Genomic DNA, 22,465 nt, shown 5'->3' on the forward strand with positions numbered 1-22,465 from the left:
TAAACCATTTTTCAGCACATTGTAGGCTATACATGGCAGCCAGTATATTTACCAGAGGACGAACCTGGGAAGAACCACTAACCCATATGAAGCTACTGGCAAGCTTTCTCACATATCCATGTTGCTTCATCCAAACTTATGCAGACTGAGGTGAGTGTAAAAGTCACCAGGGACGCAGTGACCGGTTGGACAAATGTATATGTGTATGTGTTCAAAATGAAAATGAAACAAAACATTTCACCACATAATCTGCCTCCATGTATACTGTCAGTGTTATATGAACAGGAGTAAAACATTTTGCCACAATAAATTGCTTCAACAAATGATCAATAGGAATTTTCTTTGGTATTATATCATTTTATACTCTTTATCAAACATGAATGAAGCCAACAGTTCATATTCAGTAAAGTGTTATTGAAGGAATTCACACTTCACTTAACAAAGAAACAATGTGAGGTAATGGACAGCAAGCCAGACTCACCTGGAACAGTGTCAATTCAGAATCAATTTCATTGGTCATTTAGTGTTTTGGGGTACAGTTAGCAAGTCTAATTTGCCACTTTTTGCTTTGGGGAAGGATTGAGACTAAGACACACATGACTGGGTGTCCTAGAATGAGTTCCCTGTACACAATTTCAATGATAAAGGAGCATCATATTTTAAAGATTTGTAGGTAGAGTAACCCCACGACTCAGCAAATCAATACTAAGCCACTATTCTACCTGCATTCTGGCCATTCCATATTACCCACATTGATGTACACAGTTGACAGTGTCCATTTCTGGTCAACAGCTTGGGACACTTTATACACAGTCATAAATATGTGACTGGTCAGCACTATTATCTGGGTAGAAAGCATGCATCATAGCGAAGTCCCAACTGATTAGAGTGTTTACTACAAGCAGGCATCATAGTGAAGTCCCACTGATAAGAGTGTTTACTACAAGCATGCATCATAGCGAAGTCCCAACTATTAGTGTTTACTACAAGCATGCATCATAGCGAAGTCCCACTGATTAGAGTGTTTACTATAAGCATGCATCATAGCGAAGTCCCACTGATTAGAGTGTTTACTACAAGCATGCATCATAGCGAAGTCCCACTGATTAGAGTGTTTACTATAAGCATGCATCATAGCGAAGTCCCACTGATTAGAGTGTTTACTACAAGCGTGCATCATAGTGAAGTCCCAACTGATTAGAGTGTTTACTACAAGCATGCATAATAGCAAAGTCCCATTGATTAGAGTGTTTACTACAAGCATGCATCATAGTGAAGTCCCAACTGATTAGAGTGTTATTAAAAGCATGCATCATAGCGAAGTCTCAACTGATTAGAGTGTTTACTACAAGCATGCATCTTAGCGAAGTCCCAACTGATTAGTGTTTACTACAAGCAACTAAAGATGAGAACTAATAATATTGCAATGTTTAGAAAACTCATATTTAGACGATAATATATTTTAATTTAATCATCTCATATTCCTAGCCATGAAACTTAATCCAAGCACAGGCCTTTGAAATTCTATCCAAGCATAGGCCTTTGAAATTCTATCATTGTAGTAAGGTAATGGCTGAATATCAGAGGGAGGGAGTCATTCTATACTGGACATTTTCTTCTGAAAATTACCATCAGCAACTTCTATTGGTGAAATTGAATATAAAATTATTACAAGACAGCAACAAAAGAAATAAAAAATATACTGTTTAAATTTTTTTTATCAAATGTACTGGAAAATATGTCATTTTTGTTTACGGATTTGCTGTTTCATCATTAGGCTGTATAACAGTATTATCTTCCCTTGCCTTGATAGTTTTTCTCGAACTATTTATTTATAGAAATAATTTTTTCTTTAATAAAACTAGACTACAGAATTTCACACAACAGCAGTATTTATTCCATAATACTGTCTTTAACAAAATTAATTATTAATTAACAACTGACGCACTACCTCGAAAAAGCATAACACTTTAACAATGACATTTCTGATCAAGTCAGGTAGTAAAGTTTTATTCTTCAAGACAAGGGATGATTATAATAGTTGCAGCTTGTAACATTTTAATTGGGTCCAACATGACAAGTACTTTCTTATAAATGTTAGATATGTGCTGACACTGATGACACACTGACACTGACACGATGACAACCTGACACTGACATACAAAACAACTGGGAAAACTACTAACAAACTGCATGGCATACTTACAGACAACTTCAGCTCACTGTCTGACATATCAAGTTAGTCATTTGATCTCATTTGTCTGTCATGTCCAGTAAACATGTCTGTTTGGGGGATATCTGATATATAAATATTTTTCAAAAGACCTGTTGAGCTAAAATTTATCTAAACAGCACCGTTATCTAATCAGGTCCTCAGAATATGCATCAAAACAGGCCTGCCTAATTTTGTTTCTTGCTCAAGTAATTTCCAGGTAATTCTGCATAGATGATAAAAAAGCACACACAAAACACAATAAAACCCTGAGCAAATCAAGATCTCCCCTATACACAGCTTGCATTGGGGGCATGTTGATTAATTAAGGAGGTTTACAGGGGGTTGTATTTACAGAACATGGAAACTCTTGAAACTTGTTAATGTTAGAACTCTATATCTTCTCAGTACCAGATACATCCGACTGTATCCTGTTTATAATCCCATTTATCTGGTGTTGAGAAAGAAACATTTTCCACAATCCATCTGAAACTGGGGCTGTTCTACTTAATCTCAAATTACCATAGTTACTCTAAAAGAATTTAAATTAATGAACAAGGGAATTTCTAACACATAAAGAATTTCTACATCACTCGCCACATTGCAAATGTATTTAAACAATAGATTATGGATCAGGTACCCATTTTTTGCCATTACACTATGCATGTTGGCTATGTGAATTCAAATGAGCATAACAATAACTTATACATGGTAATTAATTCTGACAGGACCCATACCTAAATACTGTATCATATTATAATAATTACAAATTGGCAAAAATGCTTAATCAGCCACCACTAGACAATATAAGTGAAACTTTTTCTGGGAGGGGGTAAAAAAATTGACCAAGTCCCAAGCTTTCATTTTTTTAATTGACCCTTTAAATCTTTAGGTCACTCACCTATTAGATCAGTGACCACTATGGTAAATTTATGACCTCTATGGTGTCAAGAAAATCAGTGCGTGTCTCTAGGTATATTTTATAAGGATTGTACAGAAATACCTTTTAACTGTTTTGGCCTTAGTCATGTGTGTGTGTGATTAGGATTTTTAACATAGCTTTAACAATTTTTCAGTCATATCGCTACAATGTCTGCAGTGTGGCAGTTTATAGTGATGTCAAGCACTGGGGCATCATGCTGCAGACATGTAGCATGATGTCCCAACCACATTATCCAGACACCAGGCCAACCAGTCCTAACACCTACCTCTTGATGCTGAGCGCTAAGCGAGGCAGTGTTAGTACCATTTTTGTAAGTCTTTGGTATGACTTGGCCAGGGATTGAACCCACAACCTCTCGCTTCCTAGACAGATACTCTAACCACTAGGCCACCAGAGCAGTAGGACTTAGTCATCAATTAGGGATATTTTAAAACGATATCAACAAAAAGAAAGAAAAACTGGTTGTACTAGTGGCAATTAAATATTTCTGCCCATTAGCAATTACCATAATATAATCTAATTACTCCTATAATTTATAATTAACTGCCCTGTATGCTGTGCTTATATGAAGTGGTAAAGCCATAATACATATATAATACATAGTCATACAACCATAATACATATATAATACATAGTCATACAGCCATAATACATATATAATACATAAAGTCATACAGCCATAATACATATATAATACATAGTCATACAGCCATAATACATATATAATACATAAAGTCATACAGCCATAATACATATATAATACATAGTCATACAGCCATAATACATATACATATACATCGTAACTTCAAATCTCAACACTGCCTAAGAACATTTTATAAATCATGCTATCCTAAATTAGAGGCATCATTAGGACATCCGACATGACAGCAATGTAAATTCCAGATTTTTCATGATTTATATCATTGTGTGTGCGATGTACCCTTGCATGCTCTATACTGTTAAAGAAATTATTTTTACCACACATCTTACATGATTTATTTATAATTTATTTCAATAGCAACTGATTACCAGATGCTGTCAAAAAATTAAAACTACTAATTTAACCTAAAAATGACAGGAGAACAACATATACCACCAGATGGATTAGAATGCCCCCACCCTGATATGGTAAAATAGAAAAACCTTGGCGAAGTTGCATGTCAGCCCGAGGTTACAAGTTCATAAAGTTTGAATAGAAAATGGTGAAATTAACACTGATTAAGGGTATGCTGATATTTTACTTCATATTAAATCTTGTTTCATTCCATAAGCTTCATTTATCATCAAACATACTTACATGAATGCAAAAACAAACTTTAAGTAAAACAGGGGTATAACAGTAACAATTTGGATCAATACAGATCTAAAAACTTGAATTTGATACATGTCTTCTTAACAACTATATAAAAGTCAAAATTTCACTTCAACGAAGAGTCCTTCACAAGTTACTGAGAGGAATCATACTTTGTGATGTAAATAACAGACTGACTTAGCTGTCTATGTAACAATGTACTGTATATTCCCTCTGTAAAACTTGGCATTGACATAAAATAATATGGCACATGCAAGAAAGCCATGTTATTCTCTTCAAACGTGACTTTATTTTGAATTAGTTGTTTGCAAATCAATGCAACGTATACCTGTTAGGTATTTTTACCTTTGGCTTGTTGTTGTTTGTAAATCAGAGTAAACAGTTAACCATTAAGCATTTATAAATGTAGATTGCAGTTGTGTCCAAGATTTGAAAACTTATATCTTTTCTAACTGTAGATTATAGCTGTGTCTAAGATTCTACAACTTCAATCTGGTTCAGAGGTTTTAAAAACCTGTATCTGATTAAGAATTTTCACCTTTAATTTAGTCTACTGTTTTAAAATTAACTACAACCTGTACCACAGTCAGCATTTCTACCTGTAGCTTAATCTTGTTTGCAAATCAGTGCAACTTGTACCCTTAAGCATTTCTACCTGTAGCTTAATGTTTGTATGGAAATCAGTACAACTTGTACCTTAAACGTTTCTACCTGTAGCTTAATGTTTGTATGGAAATCAGTACAACTTGTACCCTTAAGCGTTTCTACCTGTAGCTTAATGTTGTATGGAAATCAGTACAACTTGTACCTTAAACATTTCTACCTGTAGCTTAATGTTGTTTGGAAATCAGTACAACTTGTACCCTTAAGCGTTTCTACCTGTAGCTTAATGTTGTATGGAAATCAGTACAACTTGTACCTTAAGCATTTCTACCTGTAGCTTAATGTTTGTATGGAAATCAGTACAACTTGTACCTTAAGCATTTCTACCTGTAGCTTAATGTTTGTATGGAAATCAGTAGAACTTGTACCCTTAAGCGTTTCTACCTGTAGCTTAATGTTGTATGGAAATCAGTACAACTTGTACCTTAAACATTTCTACCTGTAGCTTAATGTTTGTATGGAAATCAGTACAACTTGTACCCTTAAGCGTTTCTACCTGTAGCTTAATGTTGTATGGAAATCAGTACAACTTGTACCTTAAACATTTCTACCTGTAGCTTAATGTTTGTATGGAAATCAGTAAAACTTGTACCCTTAAGCGTTTCTACCTGTAGCTTAATGTTGTATGGAAATCAGTACAACTTGTACCTTAATCATTTCTACCTGTAGCTTAATGTTTGTATGGAAATCAGTACAACTTGTACCCTTAAGCGTTTCTACCTGTAGCTTAATGTTGTATGGAAATCAGTACAACTTGTACCTTAAACATTTCTACCTGTAGCTTAATGTTGTTTGGAAATCAGTACAACTTGTACCTTAAGCATTTCTAATTATTTTACCACTGTTTCAAAATCAGTGCAACTTGTACCCTTAACTCTTTCTAGAAATGCTTAAGGTACAAAAGCACTGATTTCCAAAACAACAGTAAACACTACATAGAAATGTGCAAAGATACCAGCTGTACTGATTTCCCAAACAACAGTAAGTTACAGGTAGAAACGAGTGAATAACGGATATATTTCATCGCGTGGATGAAATACTAGAATTTTCACCCACGAGATGAAATGTATCCGTTATTGACTTGATTCAAGCAAATATTCTTTTTATTTTATGCTCACATACGTTGGCTACCTAAAGTTTGTGACACAGTGAATTAGCAGATTTCTTACGGTAATGCCAGCTGTTTACCGTACATGTTATGCTGTGCTATGTGTACCTGCGCACAAAATTAGTTCCACATCAGATTGATAAAAAATAACTGATATTTCCAGAATAACAAACTACAAGTTTCAAGGATAATAGACAGGGGTTATTAATAAGAAAACAACCACTACATAGGGAAAATGTAGTTCACCGACAGAAAATCAAAGGTAGGTAAGTATGTTCTGACCCCAAAAAGTAGTTCATGTAGTGAAAAAATATTGTTACTTTTTCACTACAGTGAAATATCAATATTATTTTAATTAGAAAATCAAGTAATTCACTGCTTAGCATAAAATAAAATCACTTAATGTACAATATTTTTGAGTTTACAATTTTAAGTTGAGGAAGGAACATGCGTCATTGATACTAACAGTTTTACATCAAATACTGTTATGACTATAATCTGAGTCAAAACCGGTACTAACACTATAATCAAAAGGAAACTGTTTCTATGGTTTCCTTATGCCATCTCTCATTCCTGCAACCCAAAACTACTCCCTCCCCAATCAAATTTTAAATATGTTGTATGTATTTACACACTACCTACAACGATATCCATGAACTCAAGTGCTAAAGTGAGGGGTCAAGCAATTTTGTTTGTACACTCATATTGCACACAAGGGTAAAAAGTTCTTTAATGAGGGGTCAATTAATGTTCTGCACACACTAATACATGCCACACACACAGGCAGTACCACTAATGTCATTAATGCATATCAAATCACAAGGCAAAACAATAACTAAAACCATGATTAAAAAGCAGACTGTTTCCATGGTTTCTTTATGCATCCCCCATCATTCCTTCACCCCAAAACTCCTTGACCTCTCATCCAGCAAATAAAGTCAAATTTTCAAATTGATGTAAGTATATACACACTACCATCTATACCATCCATCCATGGTCCAAAGACGTATTGCGATGGGTAAAGTAATGATGTGTACACACTCGTACATACCTGCACACTTGACTGTGTAAGTATCAACTAATCTCATGGTTTGAAGTTCTACAGTGATGAGTCAACCAGTATTCTTGCTATACATATTAATGCATGCCTCAAACACAGGTTGTAACAGTATCAAATAATCAAAAGATTTTAAAAATGGAAAACAAAATGGTTTATTACTCTATGAAACACTCATGAAGAATGCATGCTGAAAATCAAAGTAAAAAGTTCAACAGACAAAAAGCCTGTTCTTCCAACCTTATTTTTCATGGTTCTGTAAAATATAATAAAATGTGAATTTAACAGATAAGAACTATGGAATGCAGTCAATCCAAGCAGGCCAATACCTCCTTCTGTGAAACAAGGAAGTCGATGTTTACAGTATGCCAGATAGTAGATATTATGTTCATCAATGTATACTTGTGTACAAATATTTGAAGAAAATAATATGTAAACTTATTCTCTCACCTGTGATGAATTGATTATACCTCCCAAACAATGTACTGAATGACCCTATTGACCTTGAACTTTGACACATCGATAACCAGATGGTGTTTAATTTCTTCTGGTCAACTTTTGTACCAAAACTAAAAACAATTTCTTCATGGAAACAGATTGTACACCCACTTCACCAACAAATTCAACAATGTACCTAAAAGGCGTAAACTATCTACCATATGACCTTGCCCTTAGGTGGTCAGACTCCTCATCTCCAAGGTTATTACAAGTATATGGTGAATCTGATTCAACATCAAATTTAATCACACATGGTATAATTTTAAATGAAAAAAATTCTTAAAAAGTCCATAAACTTTAAGCTCTTTATTATGACTTTGGTCTCTTACTTAGTTTGATCTCCAAATCTCTGGATTTTTTCTATACTAGTGGGAAACTTCTCTTCAATGTCTGATGACAATATTGTTCAAGGCAACAAACACTGCTTGATCAAAATATTTACTACTAAAGGCTGAACTGACCCATACCCCCTAGTGGCACTGACCAGTGTCCTTGTCCTTGTTGGTCTTGAATGTCAAGTGATGTTCCTTACCACCACCCCTCCTCCTCAAGAGAATCAATCAAAGCAAACAAAATGAATGAGGTCTAACAAAAAACTTTAACAAAAAGATGCCGTTTTAAAAATTAGTTAAGTCAGACTTGCAATGTGATCATGATTTCTTACTACCTCTGGGAAAATAAATAGACTTGAAATCTGGTGAAGTTTATTAGAATAGATACAGTATTATCATTTTATCTGACAGGAGTACAACTGCTAATGATTAGATTTACAGGAATTTATCAACAAAATGTTGATAGGCCTAATCTCAACCTACTTTATCTTCTGCACTAATGAGCTCTTTTATCAATGGCTTCCTATCTCATCTGTATCTCCTACATGCAATTACCACCCTAAATCTCCATTAGATTCTCAAAATGCTACAGCTGCCTCTAACAAACAATTATTAGTATTATTGTGCAATTTCCATTTTATATTCATGACCTTTCTAGATCATTTGTAATAGATGAGTTAGAACGCCAACTGTGCAAAACATATGACTGATAACAGAGTCAATGTCATCATACACAATGATGCTTGATTTAACTGACATGAACCATTAAAACTTTTTTCTTGGAATGACGACAATCTATATCAAGTAATTTGTTAGTTCAGACTCCTTGTTTTTCCATAAACAAATGTTGAGATCAAATGGCGTCTGGATGAATGGAACTTCTATCTATATAAATCCTTAACTAGAATGCTGTTCATGGGAGCCCTAGATATGTTTATTACTATAGGTGAGTCTGACCTATACTGGGGTGAACTATATATGCAGTGTATTAATTAGTGTAATGATTTAATGTCATCCATGAATACAAATGCCTAATACTGGGGTGTACTATACATTATATTAATTAGTGTTATATGATGTAATGGCCTCTATGACTATAAATGCCTTATACTAGGATGTATTATAGTGTATTAGTGTTACATGATGTAATGGCATCCATGAATATAAATGCCTTATACTAGGGTGTACTATACATTATATTAATTAGTGTTACATGATGTAATGGCCTCTATGACTATAAATGCCTTATACTAGGATGTATTATAGTATATTAGTGTTACATGATGTAATGGCGTCCATGAATATAAATGCCTAATACTGGGGTGTACTATACATTATATTAATTAGTGTTATATGATGTAATGGCCTCTATGACTATAAATGCCTTATACTAGGATGTATTATAGTGTATTAGTGTTACATGATGTAATGGTGTCCATGAATATAAATGCCTAATACTGGGGTGTACTATACATTATATTAATTAGTGTTACATGATGTAATGGCATCCATGAATATAAATGCCTTATACTGGTGTACTATAGTAAATTAATTAGTGTTACATGATGTAATGGCATCCATGAATATAAATGCCTTATACTGGTGTACTATAGTGAATTAATTAGTGTTACATGATGTAATGGCATCCAAGAATATAAATGCCTAATACTGGGGTGTACTATACATTATATTAATTAGTGTTATATGATGTAATGGCCTCTATGACTATAAATGCCTTATTAGTGTTACATGATGTAATGGCATCCATGAATATAAATGCCTTATACTAGGGTGTACTATACATTATATTAATTAGTGTTATATGATGTAATGGCCTCTATGACTATAAATGCCTTATACAAGGATGTATTATAGTGTATTAGTGTTACATGATGTAATGGTGTCCATGAATATAAATGCCTAATACTGGGGTGTACTATACATTATATTAATTAGTGTTACAAGATGTAATGGTATCCATGACTATAAATGCCTTATACTAGAGTCTACTATACATTGTGTTAATTAGTGTTACATGATGTAATGGCATCCATGAATATAAATGCCTTATACTGGTGTACTATAGTAAATTAATTAGTGTTACATGATGTAATGGCATCCATGAATATAAATGCCTTATACTAGGGTCTACTATACATTGTATTAATTAGTGTTACAAGATGTAATGGTATCCATGACTATAAATGCCTTATACTAGAGTCTACTATACATTGTGTTAATTAGTGTTACATGATGTAATGGCATCCATGAATATAAATGCCTTATACTGGTGTACTATACATTATATTAATTAGTGTTACATGATGTAATGGCATCCATGAATATAAATGCCTTATACTAGGGTCTACTATACATTGTGTTAATTAGTGTTACAAGATGTAATGGTATCCATGACTATAAATTCCTTATACTAGAGTCTACTATACATTGTGTTAATTAGTGTTACATGATGTAATGGCATCCATGAATATAAATGCCTAATACTGGTGTACTATAGTAAATTAATTAGTGTTACATGATGTAATGGCATCCATGAATGTAAATGCCTTATACTAGGGTCTACTATACATTGTGTTAATTAGTGTTACATGATGTAATGGCATCCATGAATATAAATGCCTTATACTGGTGTACTATACATTGTGTTAATTAGTGTTACATGATGTAATGGCATCCATGAATATAAATGCCTTATACTAGGGTCTACTATACATTGTATTAATTAGTGTTACATGATGTAATGGCATCCATGAATATAAATGCCTTATACTGGTGTACTATACATTGTGTTAATTAGTGTTACATGATGTAATGGCATCCATGAATATAAATGCCTTATACTAGGGTCTACTATACATTGTATTAATTAGTGTTACATGATGTAATGGCATCCATGAATATAAATGCCTTATACTAGGGTCTACTATACATTGTATTAATTAGTGTTACATGATGTAATGGCATCCATGAATATAAATGCCTTATACTAGGGTCTACTATACATTGTATTAATTAGTGTTACATGATGTAATGGCATCCATGAATATAAATGCCTTATACTGGTGTACTATACATTGTGTTAATTAGTGTTACATGATGTAATGGCATCCATGAATATAAATGCCTTATACTAGGGTCTACTATACATTGTATTAATTAGTGTTACATGATGTAATGGCATCCATGAATATAAATGCCTTATACTGGTGTACTATACATTGTGTTAATTAGTGTTATATGATGTAATGGTATCCATGAATATAAATGCCTTATACTGGTGTACTATACATTGTGTTAATTAGTGTTACAAGATGTAATGGCATCCATGAATATAAATGCCTTATACTAGGGTCTACTATACATTGTGTTAATTAGTGTTATATGATGTAATGGCATCCATGAATATAAATGCCTTATACTGGTGTACTATACATTGTGTTAATTAGTGTTACAAGATGTAATGGTATCCATGACTATAAATGCCTTATACTAGAGTCTACTATACATTGTATTAATTAGTGTTATATGATGTAATGGCCTCTATGACTATAAATGCCTTATACTAGAGTCTACTATACATTATATTAATTAGTGTTATATGATGTAATGGCCTCTATGACTATAAATGCCTTATACTAGGATGTATTATAGTGTATTAGTGTTACATGATGTAATGGCATCCATGACTATAAATGCCTTATACTGGTGTACTATAGTAAATTAATTAGTGTTACATGATGTAATGGCATCCATGAATATAAATGCCTTATACTGGTGTCTACTATACATTGTATTAATTAGTGTTACAAGATGTAATGGTATCCATGACTATAAATGCCTTATACTAGAGTCTACTATACATTGTGTTAATTAGTGTTACATGATGTAATGGCATCCATGAATATAAATGCCTTATACTGGTGTACTATAGTAAATTAATTAGTGTTACATGATGTAATGGCATCCATGAATATAAATGCCTTATACTGGTCTACTATACATTGTATTAATTAGTGTTACAAGATGTAATGGTATCCATGACTATAAATTCCTTATACTAAGGTATACTATACATTGTGTTAATTAGTGTTACATGATGTAATGGCATCCATGAATATAAATGCCTTATACTGGTGTACTATAGTGTATTAATTAGTGTTACATGAAGTAATGGCATCCATGAATATAAATGCCTAATACTGGGGTGTACTATATATACATTGTGTTAATTAGTGTTACATGATGTAATGGCATCCATGAATATAAATGCCTTATACTGGTGTACTATAGTGTATTAATTAGTGTTACATGATGTAATGGCATCCATGAATATAAATGCCTTATACTAGGGTGTACTATACATTGTATTAATTAGTGTTACATGATGTAATGGCATCCATGAATATAAATGCCTTATACTGGTGTCCTATAGTAAATTAATTAGTGTTACATGATGTAATGGCATCCATGAATATAAATGCCTTATACTGGTGTACTATAGTAAATTAATTAGTGTTACATGATGTAATGGCATCCATGAATATAAATGCCTTATACTAGGGTGTACTATACAGTGTATTTTTTAGTGTTACATGATGTAATGGCATCCATGACTATAAATGCCTTATACTTGTGTGTACTACACACAGCATTAATTTGTCCCTGGTAGGACGTGATGTACACAAATTTAATTACACTGAGATTTGCAAATATTTTCCAACTAAACATCATACAGAATTCCCAATAAGCATCATACTTTTGTATCTGATGCCAATAAACTGACTAAAAACACACACAAAATTCATCAATGCATTAAAAAAAGATGAAAAAGTTTCAAATTTTAAGCATTTTGTCTTAATTTGTCAATGTATTGCTCCTGCTGGGAGCACAGTCCATACTTAATGATAGCACATTCTATCAATGTTTACACTGCTATTGGAATACATTTACACTTCAAGGTATGACATCTGCAACTGAAATTATATATTTTATGACAATTTATCAAATAAAAATCTATTTTATTTAAAGAAAAGCATCTTTTTACTGTTATATTAGTAACTTTTTTCTTCACATAAATGGAAATCCTACTAATATGAAATACAATGCTGGTGTTAAGATACCTCAACATAAATGCTGCATTATAACTGAACTACTATTTCATACTACTGATTTAATCAATTTTAGGGCATGAAGTGAATAAACATGAGAGAAACTCTGCAACACAAGTACATGTACCTGAAATAATTAAATTACAAATTTTAAGAACTGAAGAGCTAGCTTCTGAAAGTGATGTGTGGGAACTGGTAGGACCAGAAAATACTGCCTTTTATCATGCATAACAAGCCTTCAGGTATGAAAAGTTACAGTGTATACATTTGTACAAGTCAGCAACAACAACATGCAATGTTTCCTCACTATAGGGTGGCTGAGTGGTCACTGACATCTCACCTATGTCCATGTGAGTTCAAGTCTTGGGCTCAGCCAAAATGGGTATGTGAGAAAGCTTGCAAGTAGCTTCCCATGCGTAAATGGGTCTTTCCAGGGTTTTCCTGGGTTCTTCCTCCACCAAATATACCGGCTGCCATGTATAGCATATGTGCTGAAAAATGGTGCTAAACCCATAAAAACTAACCAAACCTCACTATAAACTCCCTCATTATGAAGCAGTTCCTATTATGAGACATGGATGATAATGGATCTTGTTATATTAATTAAAGGACCATCATTAATGCTAATGTCTGGACCCTACCATTTTCCAGATAGTTATTAAAATTTCTGGACAACAAGCACTTTTAATGCCAAAGAAAAAAAATTCAAAGAATGCTTTACCAATACTAAAAAAAACTGGTGATCATTAGACCTTAAAATTGTTTCGAGTACCCTAAAAAAAATGAATGTAATGGAAATTCATAAGGAATGCTTGTTGAACAGGCATTAATTTGTAAAGAATTTGTGCAGATTTAATTTCATTTCAAAATACCATATTTACCCAGGTTTATAACATCTACCCACATGCTTAATAATCTGTCCATGTATAATTCTTGCAATGATCTTAAAACACAGATCCTGATCTGCTATGACACAGACCTTTATTGGCCTTCACATGCACAGATCCTAATCCACCATCCCATGTGTATTCTCTGATCTGCCTTCATGTGCAGACCTTGATCTGCAGTAACATATATCATTATTTGCCATCTTATGGATGAACACTGATCTACCATCCATGCACAAGAATTTATCTGTCAACATATGAAGACCCTGATCTGTCCTTGCATGCAGATATCCTATTTCTCCTCATATACATAAACTTTAATCTACCCTCAAATATGTTGACTCTGATCTGCCATCATACATGCAGACACTTATCTGTGATCACATTCACAGATTCCAATATGCTCCTGAATGTATAGGCCTTGATTTGCCCTCACATACATGTTCTGTCCTTACATATACAGACCATGATTTGGCTAAGATTTTGCAGACCCTGATCTGCCTTTACAAAGATCATGAGATGCCATTGCAAGAGTCAACAGTGAGCTATATTACATGTGTAGGCCATGATCTGACCTCAAATGAATAGACCCTGATGTACTCGCATATAAAGACTCTGACCCATCTTAACATGTAGATCCTGATCTGTCATCACAGATATAAATCCTAAGCTGCCACTGCATGTGTAGACCCAGATCTGTCATCACATACTTAAATCCTGAGATACTCTCACATGAGTACAATCTGATCTGCCTGCACATCTATATAGACCCTGATCTGACATTACCAATAAAGAGCCTGATCTCCCTTGCATAAGTAGATCCTGGTCTGCAATCACATACATGGACCTTCATCTGCCCTTTCAGGCAGAGACCCTAATCTAACACTGCATATGAAGAACCTTACCTGCCCTTGCAAACACAGGCCCTGAGCTTTCTTTGCAAGAGTAGACCCTGATATATTGACATTTCACCAATATATTTCAAAACGAGGAATTTTCATTGAAAGTTTGTAATAATTCCAGAATATCTGGACTGTCAGGCATATCTGTTTAATTCCCATCCCCATGGCCCCACCCTTGGATATGGCTGGTAGTAATATAACGGGAATATGGATTGTTGTTAGTGAAATGTTGGATAAATCTTGAACCAATGCTGTCCACAGACATGAACACATGAACAACTCAAACAATGGGTACATAACAGAAACTAAACAACTTCTTTAAGATAAAATGGCAATTTATAGATCAAAATGCTCTTAAGTAATCATTTCACAATTGGAGTTCTTCAATATGGCAGAGTATTGTAACGTGTAGATGGACAATGTGTGAGAACTTAGTGAGTGATAGATAAACTAATCAAATCTCTGCAGTTGTGTTTTTAACAACAAAACTGGAGCAACTCTGACAGCTAACCAAAAACCAGGCTGTTCACATGCAATCATGTAACTTCAAGAACTCTACAGAATGCTGTGTCATGCATGTTCCACTGTGGCATAATTCACAAACCTTGCCAAGTCTCTTGAGGAAGAAATGTTGGTCACTATGATATACATTTGCCTGTTGAGAAGTATTACTCAGAAATGCAAAGAAGTAGGTCAAACTGACTCAAGCTGCAGACTGTACATGCAACAGTATTTTACATACTAAGCTAAATGCAAAATTTCCATTTCAACACCTGAACATGAAAAAGTCACTGTAACCTAATTTTATCTCTAATGTGATATACCCTCCAAGATGACAATGCCCAATAAGTTTCAAACTTCACATACATCAGTATCAAATAAACTACATGCCATTGTCATCAACAATAACAACAACAGCAATGCCACTGGGGATGTGAAACTGATTTCTCTCCCTAGTTTTGCACGTGCAACAAAAAAAATAAGTTGATGCCAGATGTGGCATGCTTAACAATACTAAATGGCTCACAGGATTTTTTATTTGTTGGTGCATTGCAATGGGGCAGGGGGGAGTGCAGAGAGGATTAAGGTCCCCTCAATATCTCCCTACACATCCTGATGGAGTTGTCACAGCCTATCATGCAGAATACCTTTGCACAACATGCTTCCCCACAGAGTCACTTCCAATGATGTATATGGAATGAAGTTGGTGCCCATAAAGTGGACATAGTTCACTGTTTATGACCCAAATAAGTATTGACACTGAAGTTCGGTGGTTAGCAAAGACGTTCTTAGCAACATGTATATTAATTATTATATATTATATTAAATATTATATTTACATGGATATTTATAACAAGAGTCCCTCGAATGGACAGATACTCTACTGGGTGAAAAGAATTTCCAGGCCTTCAAGATAAGACCATTTCTTTCTTTTAACTGCCAAGTGTTGAAACCATTCCTGATATTTTTGAGCAATAACTAGATTTTCAAATCAGCTGCTGTGGTACACATATTGGATATCAACTTGGCACAATTTTCATTTTGGACAAAGTAGACATCATCAGAAGTCTTTTGTTGAAAGTCCCATATCATAATGATCATCAATTTGGTGGAGTAGTTTCAGAAACATATTTTAAGACAGTTGTTGTGGCAGCCATACTGGAAACATAACTGGCACCATTTTCATCAAGGACTAGCTAGGTATCATCAGAAGTCTGCTGGTGAAACTTCATGTTGATATAGCTATCAATTTAGAGAGGAGTAGAGCTATTTTCAAGGAGTAGCGAAAGTAAGATTTTCAAGATGGCTGCTGTGGCTATATTGGACATCATATCATCACCTTTACAGTTCAAGACCAACTAGACATCTTAAGAAGTCTTCTGGTGAAAACAATATGACTTTCTGTTCAAGCAGTGTTGTGATAACAAGATCTGCAAGATGGTTGCCATGGTGTCCACACTGGATCTCACTGGCACCATTTTCATTTATGGACAGCTAGAAATCATAAGAAGTCTTTTAGTGAAAACGCCATCTGATATGACCATCCATTCTAGAGGAGTAGCAATAGCAAGAATTTCAAGATGGCTGCCATGCTGGCCATTTTGGATGTTAGCTCTGCACCATTTTCATTCATGATGAACCAGACATCATAAGAAGTCTTTCAGTGAAAATGCTACATTGATATGACCATTCATTCAGGAGGAGTAGCAATAACAGATTCTCAAAAAGGCTGCTGTGGTGGCCATATTGGAATCAATTAGTACTATTTTCCCTAGACATTGTGAAAGGTGTTCTAGTTAAAACCCCATTTTGATATGACCAGCCATTCAAGGGAGTGGTGATAACAAGATTTTCAAGACAGCTGTCATATTGGAATTCATTTTGGCACCATTTTCATTTAGGACCATCTAAACATTTGTTTTTATAGTGCTTACCTAAATATGCAATAGGACTCTAATAGTGCTATCGTAACTGGGCAAAAGGATTGTACTTGCCTTACTGGGCAAAGGGATTTTTATAGTATTTGAATGACTGGGAAATTGGAATTTTATAGATTTAGTTTATCCCTACCATGTTTAATGGCAATCCAATGAAATATTTTAGTCTAGTCAGATTCACAAGATTTTGCCATATACTGTATCCACCTCAAATCAAAGAGCAAAAAAATGTAATAATAACTGTACAATAAAAGTGACTGTTGATATGTGCATCTTTAGCTGATGGCCATAATATTCATCACGTTTCATGGCAATCCATATAAAAGCTGGAAGGGGGGGGGGGGGAGGCAAGGACTAGCTGTACAGACAAAACTGTGACACAAGACTGGACACATTATTTTTTATATACCCATACTTTTATTGAGGCACAGGTAAGCAAATCAAATGTGGTGTACTACCTACTCTTTTAAGAAAATATGCAAATCAAATATGGTACCCTAGCTGCTCTAATGAGATATAATACCAACCTGACTGAGGCTGGGTATACAAAATAAAGATGGTATACTAACTACTTATTTGGAGAAGCTGCAGAGGATCAGTGGTTAGAGTGCAGAACACATAACCAAAAGGGTGCTGGTTCAAATCCTACCATCAGACCAGCCATGGTCGTCTACCATGGTATGTCCTTGGGCAAGGCAATTTATTAAATATGCATAAAGCACAAAAACCAAATCCTTCTTTACTATGGCAGAGGTATATAAATCAAACATGGTATACTACCTGTTCTATTCAGGCATGACATAGTGTTATGTATATCTATACTGTGTTTAACTTTTTGTCCATGATTGTAGATTTTAAGTGTCATTTTGTATTTTAGAAAACATATTACATAGCTAACTTTTGTCCATAAGTGTAGATTAAACTTTAAGATAGTTTTTCAAACATGTTTACTTGGATCTGAGTTCAGGGCATATTGGTTTCCCATCAGAAATTCAATGTCTAGCTGATTTTTGCCAGGTAGCTGCTAAAACATTTAGTAAAAGACAGGATTTTGTTTACATTCTGGAAATGAACTTTTGACCTTTATCCTGGTAACCTTATCGTGTCTTAGGTTTTTGTATTAAGGTTATTTACATCAGAATTATTAATTCCTATCTTAACATCTGCAGTGGAACCAGTTTTTTTAGTTGTGTTCAGGATTTATTTATTTATGTGATCCAATGGAATTTAAATGTGCTCATTGATACTTTGGACTTAATCACTATTTTGGTATTATTGTGAATTCATTTAATTCAAGACTTTTAGCACATCACCACATTCCAAGCTATTGATACATCAGCACATTCAAGATTGGAATTCATTCAAAACACCACTGGAATTCATTTAGAGCACTTTGGGTGTGCTTAATAGTTATAAAGTACTTTTGAAAGAGTGATGTATGTAAAGTGAAGCTGTTTGCATTTAAAACATGCACAATAGAGAGAATGTTGGCATACCTCTATGTTACTTTAATGTAATGTGGCTGACATTTCTTTGGATATTGCACTTTTGGAAATTGTACATGATCCAAGCATACTGCTATCTAAAATGACAGCACCCTTGTGCTCAAAAGCTCTGCCTGAATTAGTCTATAGTACACTATCCATAGTAGCTATTAAAATAGGGAAAATGAGCTAGCACTTTTTTGGGAAGGTACACATCTGGAGTAAAGCCACGCTCTATACTCTATAGCCCATACATCATACACCAAAATAAAGGGAATTAAAAGTTCTTTGAACTACACCTAAGATATATAAGGTCTTTTTTAAATAGCCATTATAACCAGTGAGGAGAGCTGGGGACATTCTTTTCTTTAAAACTCTAACCCTATGCAAAATACGAAACTGTAGAGTGCCACCTTAAAACAAATATAAAAATGTATGCAATTATTTTTCTTATTGTCATATCATTATGTATGATGTTCTGAATAAAATGGTACATTAATATTGATGGTAAGCATGAAAAAAGCTAATTATGCTCATTTTGCTCTTGCTTCTATAATTTCCATGAGGCATGTTTGTGTGAGTAGTGACCTAAATTATGGGGAAATTAGAAGTCTTAGAATATAGGAATAGAATCAACTTAAATTTAAAACTGTTGCATTAAGTAAAAGAAATATAGAGTGAAAATGTTTCTTTTCATTTATTTGCAATGAAATTAAAAAATAAATGATGACAAAGCAAAACTTGTTCCTTATTAAATAGGTAAATATTTTACCCATTGACCTTTATGAATCTCATCTGTTCTATCTCTTTTCAAATTGTAAAATTTATTTTTGACATCTCAGGAACAATTCTGCTAGTTTTCATGTTCCTGTTTTTCAGCATAACATTGGTTGCTATGTTGACAAAATGTAATGTGCATTTTTAAAATAGCTCACTTTTTATCATACATGGGGGCTGGACTTGTTAGAGACTCTGACACTAATAAATACTGTTCTGTGGGGGGAAATACAAGAGAATTATTCAAAAGGACTGTTTTGATCTTGCGACCTAAATGTTTCAGCCATACAATCAAAATTAAATTATGCAATAATAATACCTATATTCTCTTTAAGGGGGCACACACCAGTTATTATGTACTTTTGAGAGAGTGACGTATGTAAGGTGAGGTTGCATTTAAAACATGCACAGTGGAGAGAATGTTGGCATACCTCTATGTTACTTTAATGTAATGTGGCTGACATTTCTTTGGATATTGTACTTTTGGAAATTGTACATGATCTAAGCACACTACTAAGTAAAATGACTGCTCCCTTGTGCTAAAATATCAGCCTGAGTTAGTTTAAAATACACTATCCGAAGCAGCTATTAAAATAGGGAAAATGAATTTTGCCAGACTAGACAATACCAGCTTCTGAAAGTGCAATGAATGAATTACCAAATATATAAAATGTAAAAGAAGTTATCATCTCTTTTTTTTATACAATTTACCTCTGAGGTTCAGAAAGTGAAAATGACCAAGTGGAGCTAGCACTTTTTTGAAAGGTGCACATTGGGAGTAAGGCCAAGCTGTATACTCTATAACCCACAATACACCCATCAATCATACACCAAAATAAAGGGAATTAAAGATTCTTTGAACTATACCTACGATAAACAAGGTCTTTTTTTTAAATAGCCAGCATAACCAGTAAGGAAAGCCAGGGAAATTCTTTTTCTTTAAAACTCCAACCCTATGCAAAATACGAAACTGTAGTGTGCCACCTTTATACTTTAAAACCTGTGATAAAACTTTTAGGACTAATCTGGATTTAATTCACAATACTGTAAGTTCCTTTCATAGTTATACTTTGTATTCTATGGAAATAAATTACTTCTAGAATTTTAATAAAATTGGTTTTGACTCTTTTCTCTTTTCTTAGTTTAAGGCCAAAGAATCATAAAAACGCTATCATGCTATACTACCTGCTCCATGTGTTGATATATCGCTGCAGCTGCCATTGGTTTCTCCAAAAGTCCTTCTTTCATAAAAAGCTCCAAGTTAAATTGCCTTTTTTCCCCAAGGACTCTCCTCCATGTGGCTCAAGCCAACTTCAAGGACTCAAGTAGATAAGTGGTCTTCAAATCTGTACTTCCCTGTTATCAAAAATGTACATGATTTGTAAATTGTCATTAGAAAGTGCTGACTAGAGTCCATTAAGCAAAACAATACAACTGTTCATGTATTCATCCAAATTTGCTATCTTGTCTAAGATCATATGTTAAACCTTTTGAAGTTGCTTCCTGGAAAGGAAGTCTGGAATCCAGATCAAATCTTGACCTATTCAATGGCAGACTTGATGATGAATCATGCTAGGTTTTTCATTTATGTGATGTTTTAAGGTGCTGTGAACGCTTGATAATGCAAATGTTGTTCAATATCAGGAAACAATTTTTAAATGCTCATTCCATGCATTTTTCTTTGAATAACATCTACATGGCATTTGTCTCAAGCTGTAATTACGCTATAAACTGTTTGTAGACAAACTCATGCTGGCTTGTCAAACAGGATTTCCATTAAGTTAATTTTCCAGCTCTTCAAAAAACTTGTTACTAGGATGGTTCTTTCTCTGTGAAAACTTTATCTTAAATCTGAAATGGAAAAAAAAATATTAAGCAATTTAATTCTCAAAGATCGACTAATAATTCATAATAAAATACTCTTATAGTCTAGCTGCAACTGGTTACATTGCAACTGTGCCTAATTCTTGATGCGCCTTTTGACACAGTATTAAGTATTCTTTCCCGTATAGCTTCAGATGAAGGAGAGAATAAATTTGCAAAAGGCAGTAACTGTTTACAATTCCATAAGATGTAATAAAGTGTGACTAAATACATGAGAGAACTGATGAAGCCCTATGCTTTATATAAGGTCAAGCTCACATGGCCAGTTGAAATTTCTAAAACCTAACACCAAACATTTTAGACGTAGTTCTTAAATATTCAGGGACAAGGATAGGAATTGTTGGCCAATATCAGTTATATCAGCCATTATTAATGGAAGGTGCTAACTTTTCTACCTGATACCAGTGCTGGAGAAACAGTAGACCCAGCTCTTATCCAAATAAAAATATATATCATCCAAATTAAATAAAGAATCTGAATTCATTCAAAGGTTTAAATTGCATGGAGAGAAAAAATATGATTTATAAAAATACTGAAAATGGACAGCTAGTGATCACAAGTTACTTGTTAGCACATGAGAAAGAGAGTGAAAAAAATGGCAGGTCTAATCCTTGAAACAATGTGTCAACCTTTGATACAATGTATCAATCAACAACTTCTATTTCACATAGACTTTTATCCACCCTGAAACACATTGTTTAATCCTTTACTCAGAATTTACACAAATGACTCAAAAATTAACCTATAACATTTTTAAAGTATTATCCAAAACTCAAATTTACCTACCATAATGACAACATCAATGGGAAAATCACACTGATACTACAACAGGGTGATCA

General features: G+C 33.9%; 1 protein-coding gene across 4 annotated transcripts in view; it reads right to left on the reverse strand.

Moving 5' to 3' along the window:
- LOC149783384 (uncharacterized) overlaps positions 1-21,628 on the reverse strand; it is a 47,356-nt gene extending 25,728 nt beyond the window's left edge. The window contains exons 1-2 of one of the 4 annotated variants that reach the window (XM_089931615.1): positions 21,466-21,615; positions 20,928-21,098 (exon numbers count right to left, since the gene is read on the reverse strand). In XM_089931615.1, the coding sequence (XP_089787741.1) occupies positions 20,928-20,990 (63 nt within the window). In that variant the 5' untranslated portion in view covers positions 20,991-21,098; positions 21,466-21,615. Of the gene's footprint in view, positions 1-2,206; positions 2,317-7,213; positions 7,235-20,927 lie in introns of those variants that run through there. The other 3 variants (XM_089931614.1, XM_089931617.1, XM_089931616.1) reach the window with 3 other exon arrangements.
- Between the last annotated feature and the right edge of the window lie 837 nt (positions 21,629-22,465).

The sequence above is a fragment of the Sinohyriopsis cumingii genome, chromosome 14 (assembly GCF_028554795.1).
Source record: "Sinohyriopsis cumingii isolate HCF-2022 chromosome 14, ASM2855479v2, whole genome shotgun sequence".
NCBI lineage: Eukaryota > Metazoa > Mollusca > Bivalvia > Unionida > Unionidae > Sinohyriopsis > Sinohyriopsis cumingii.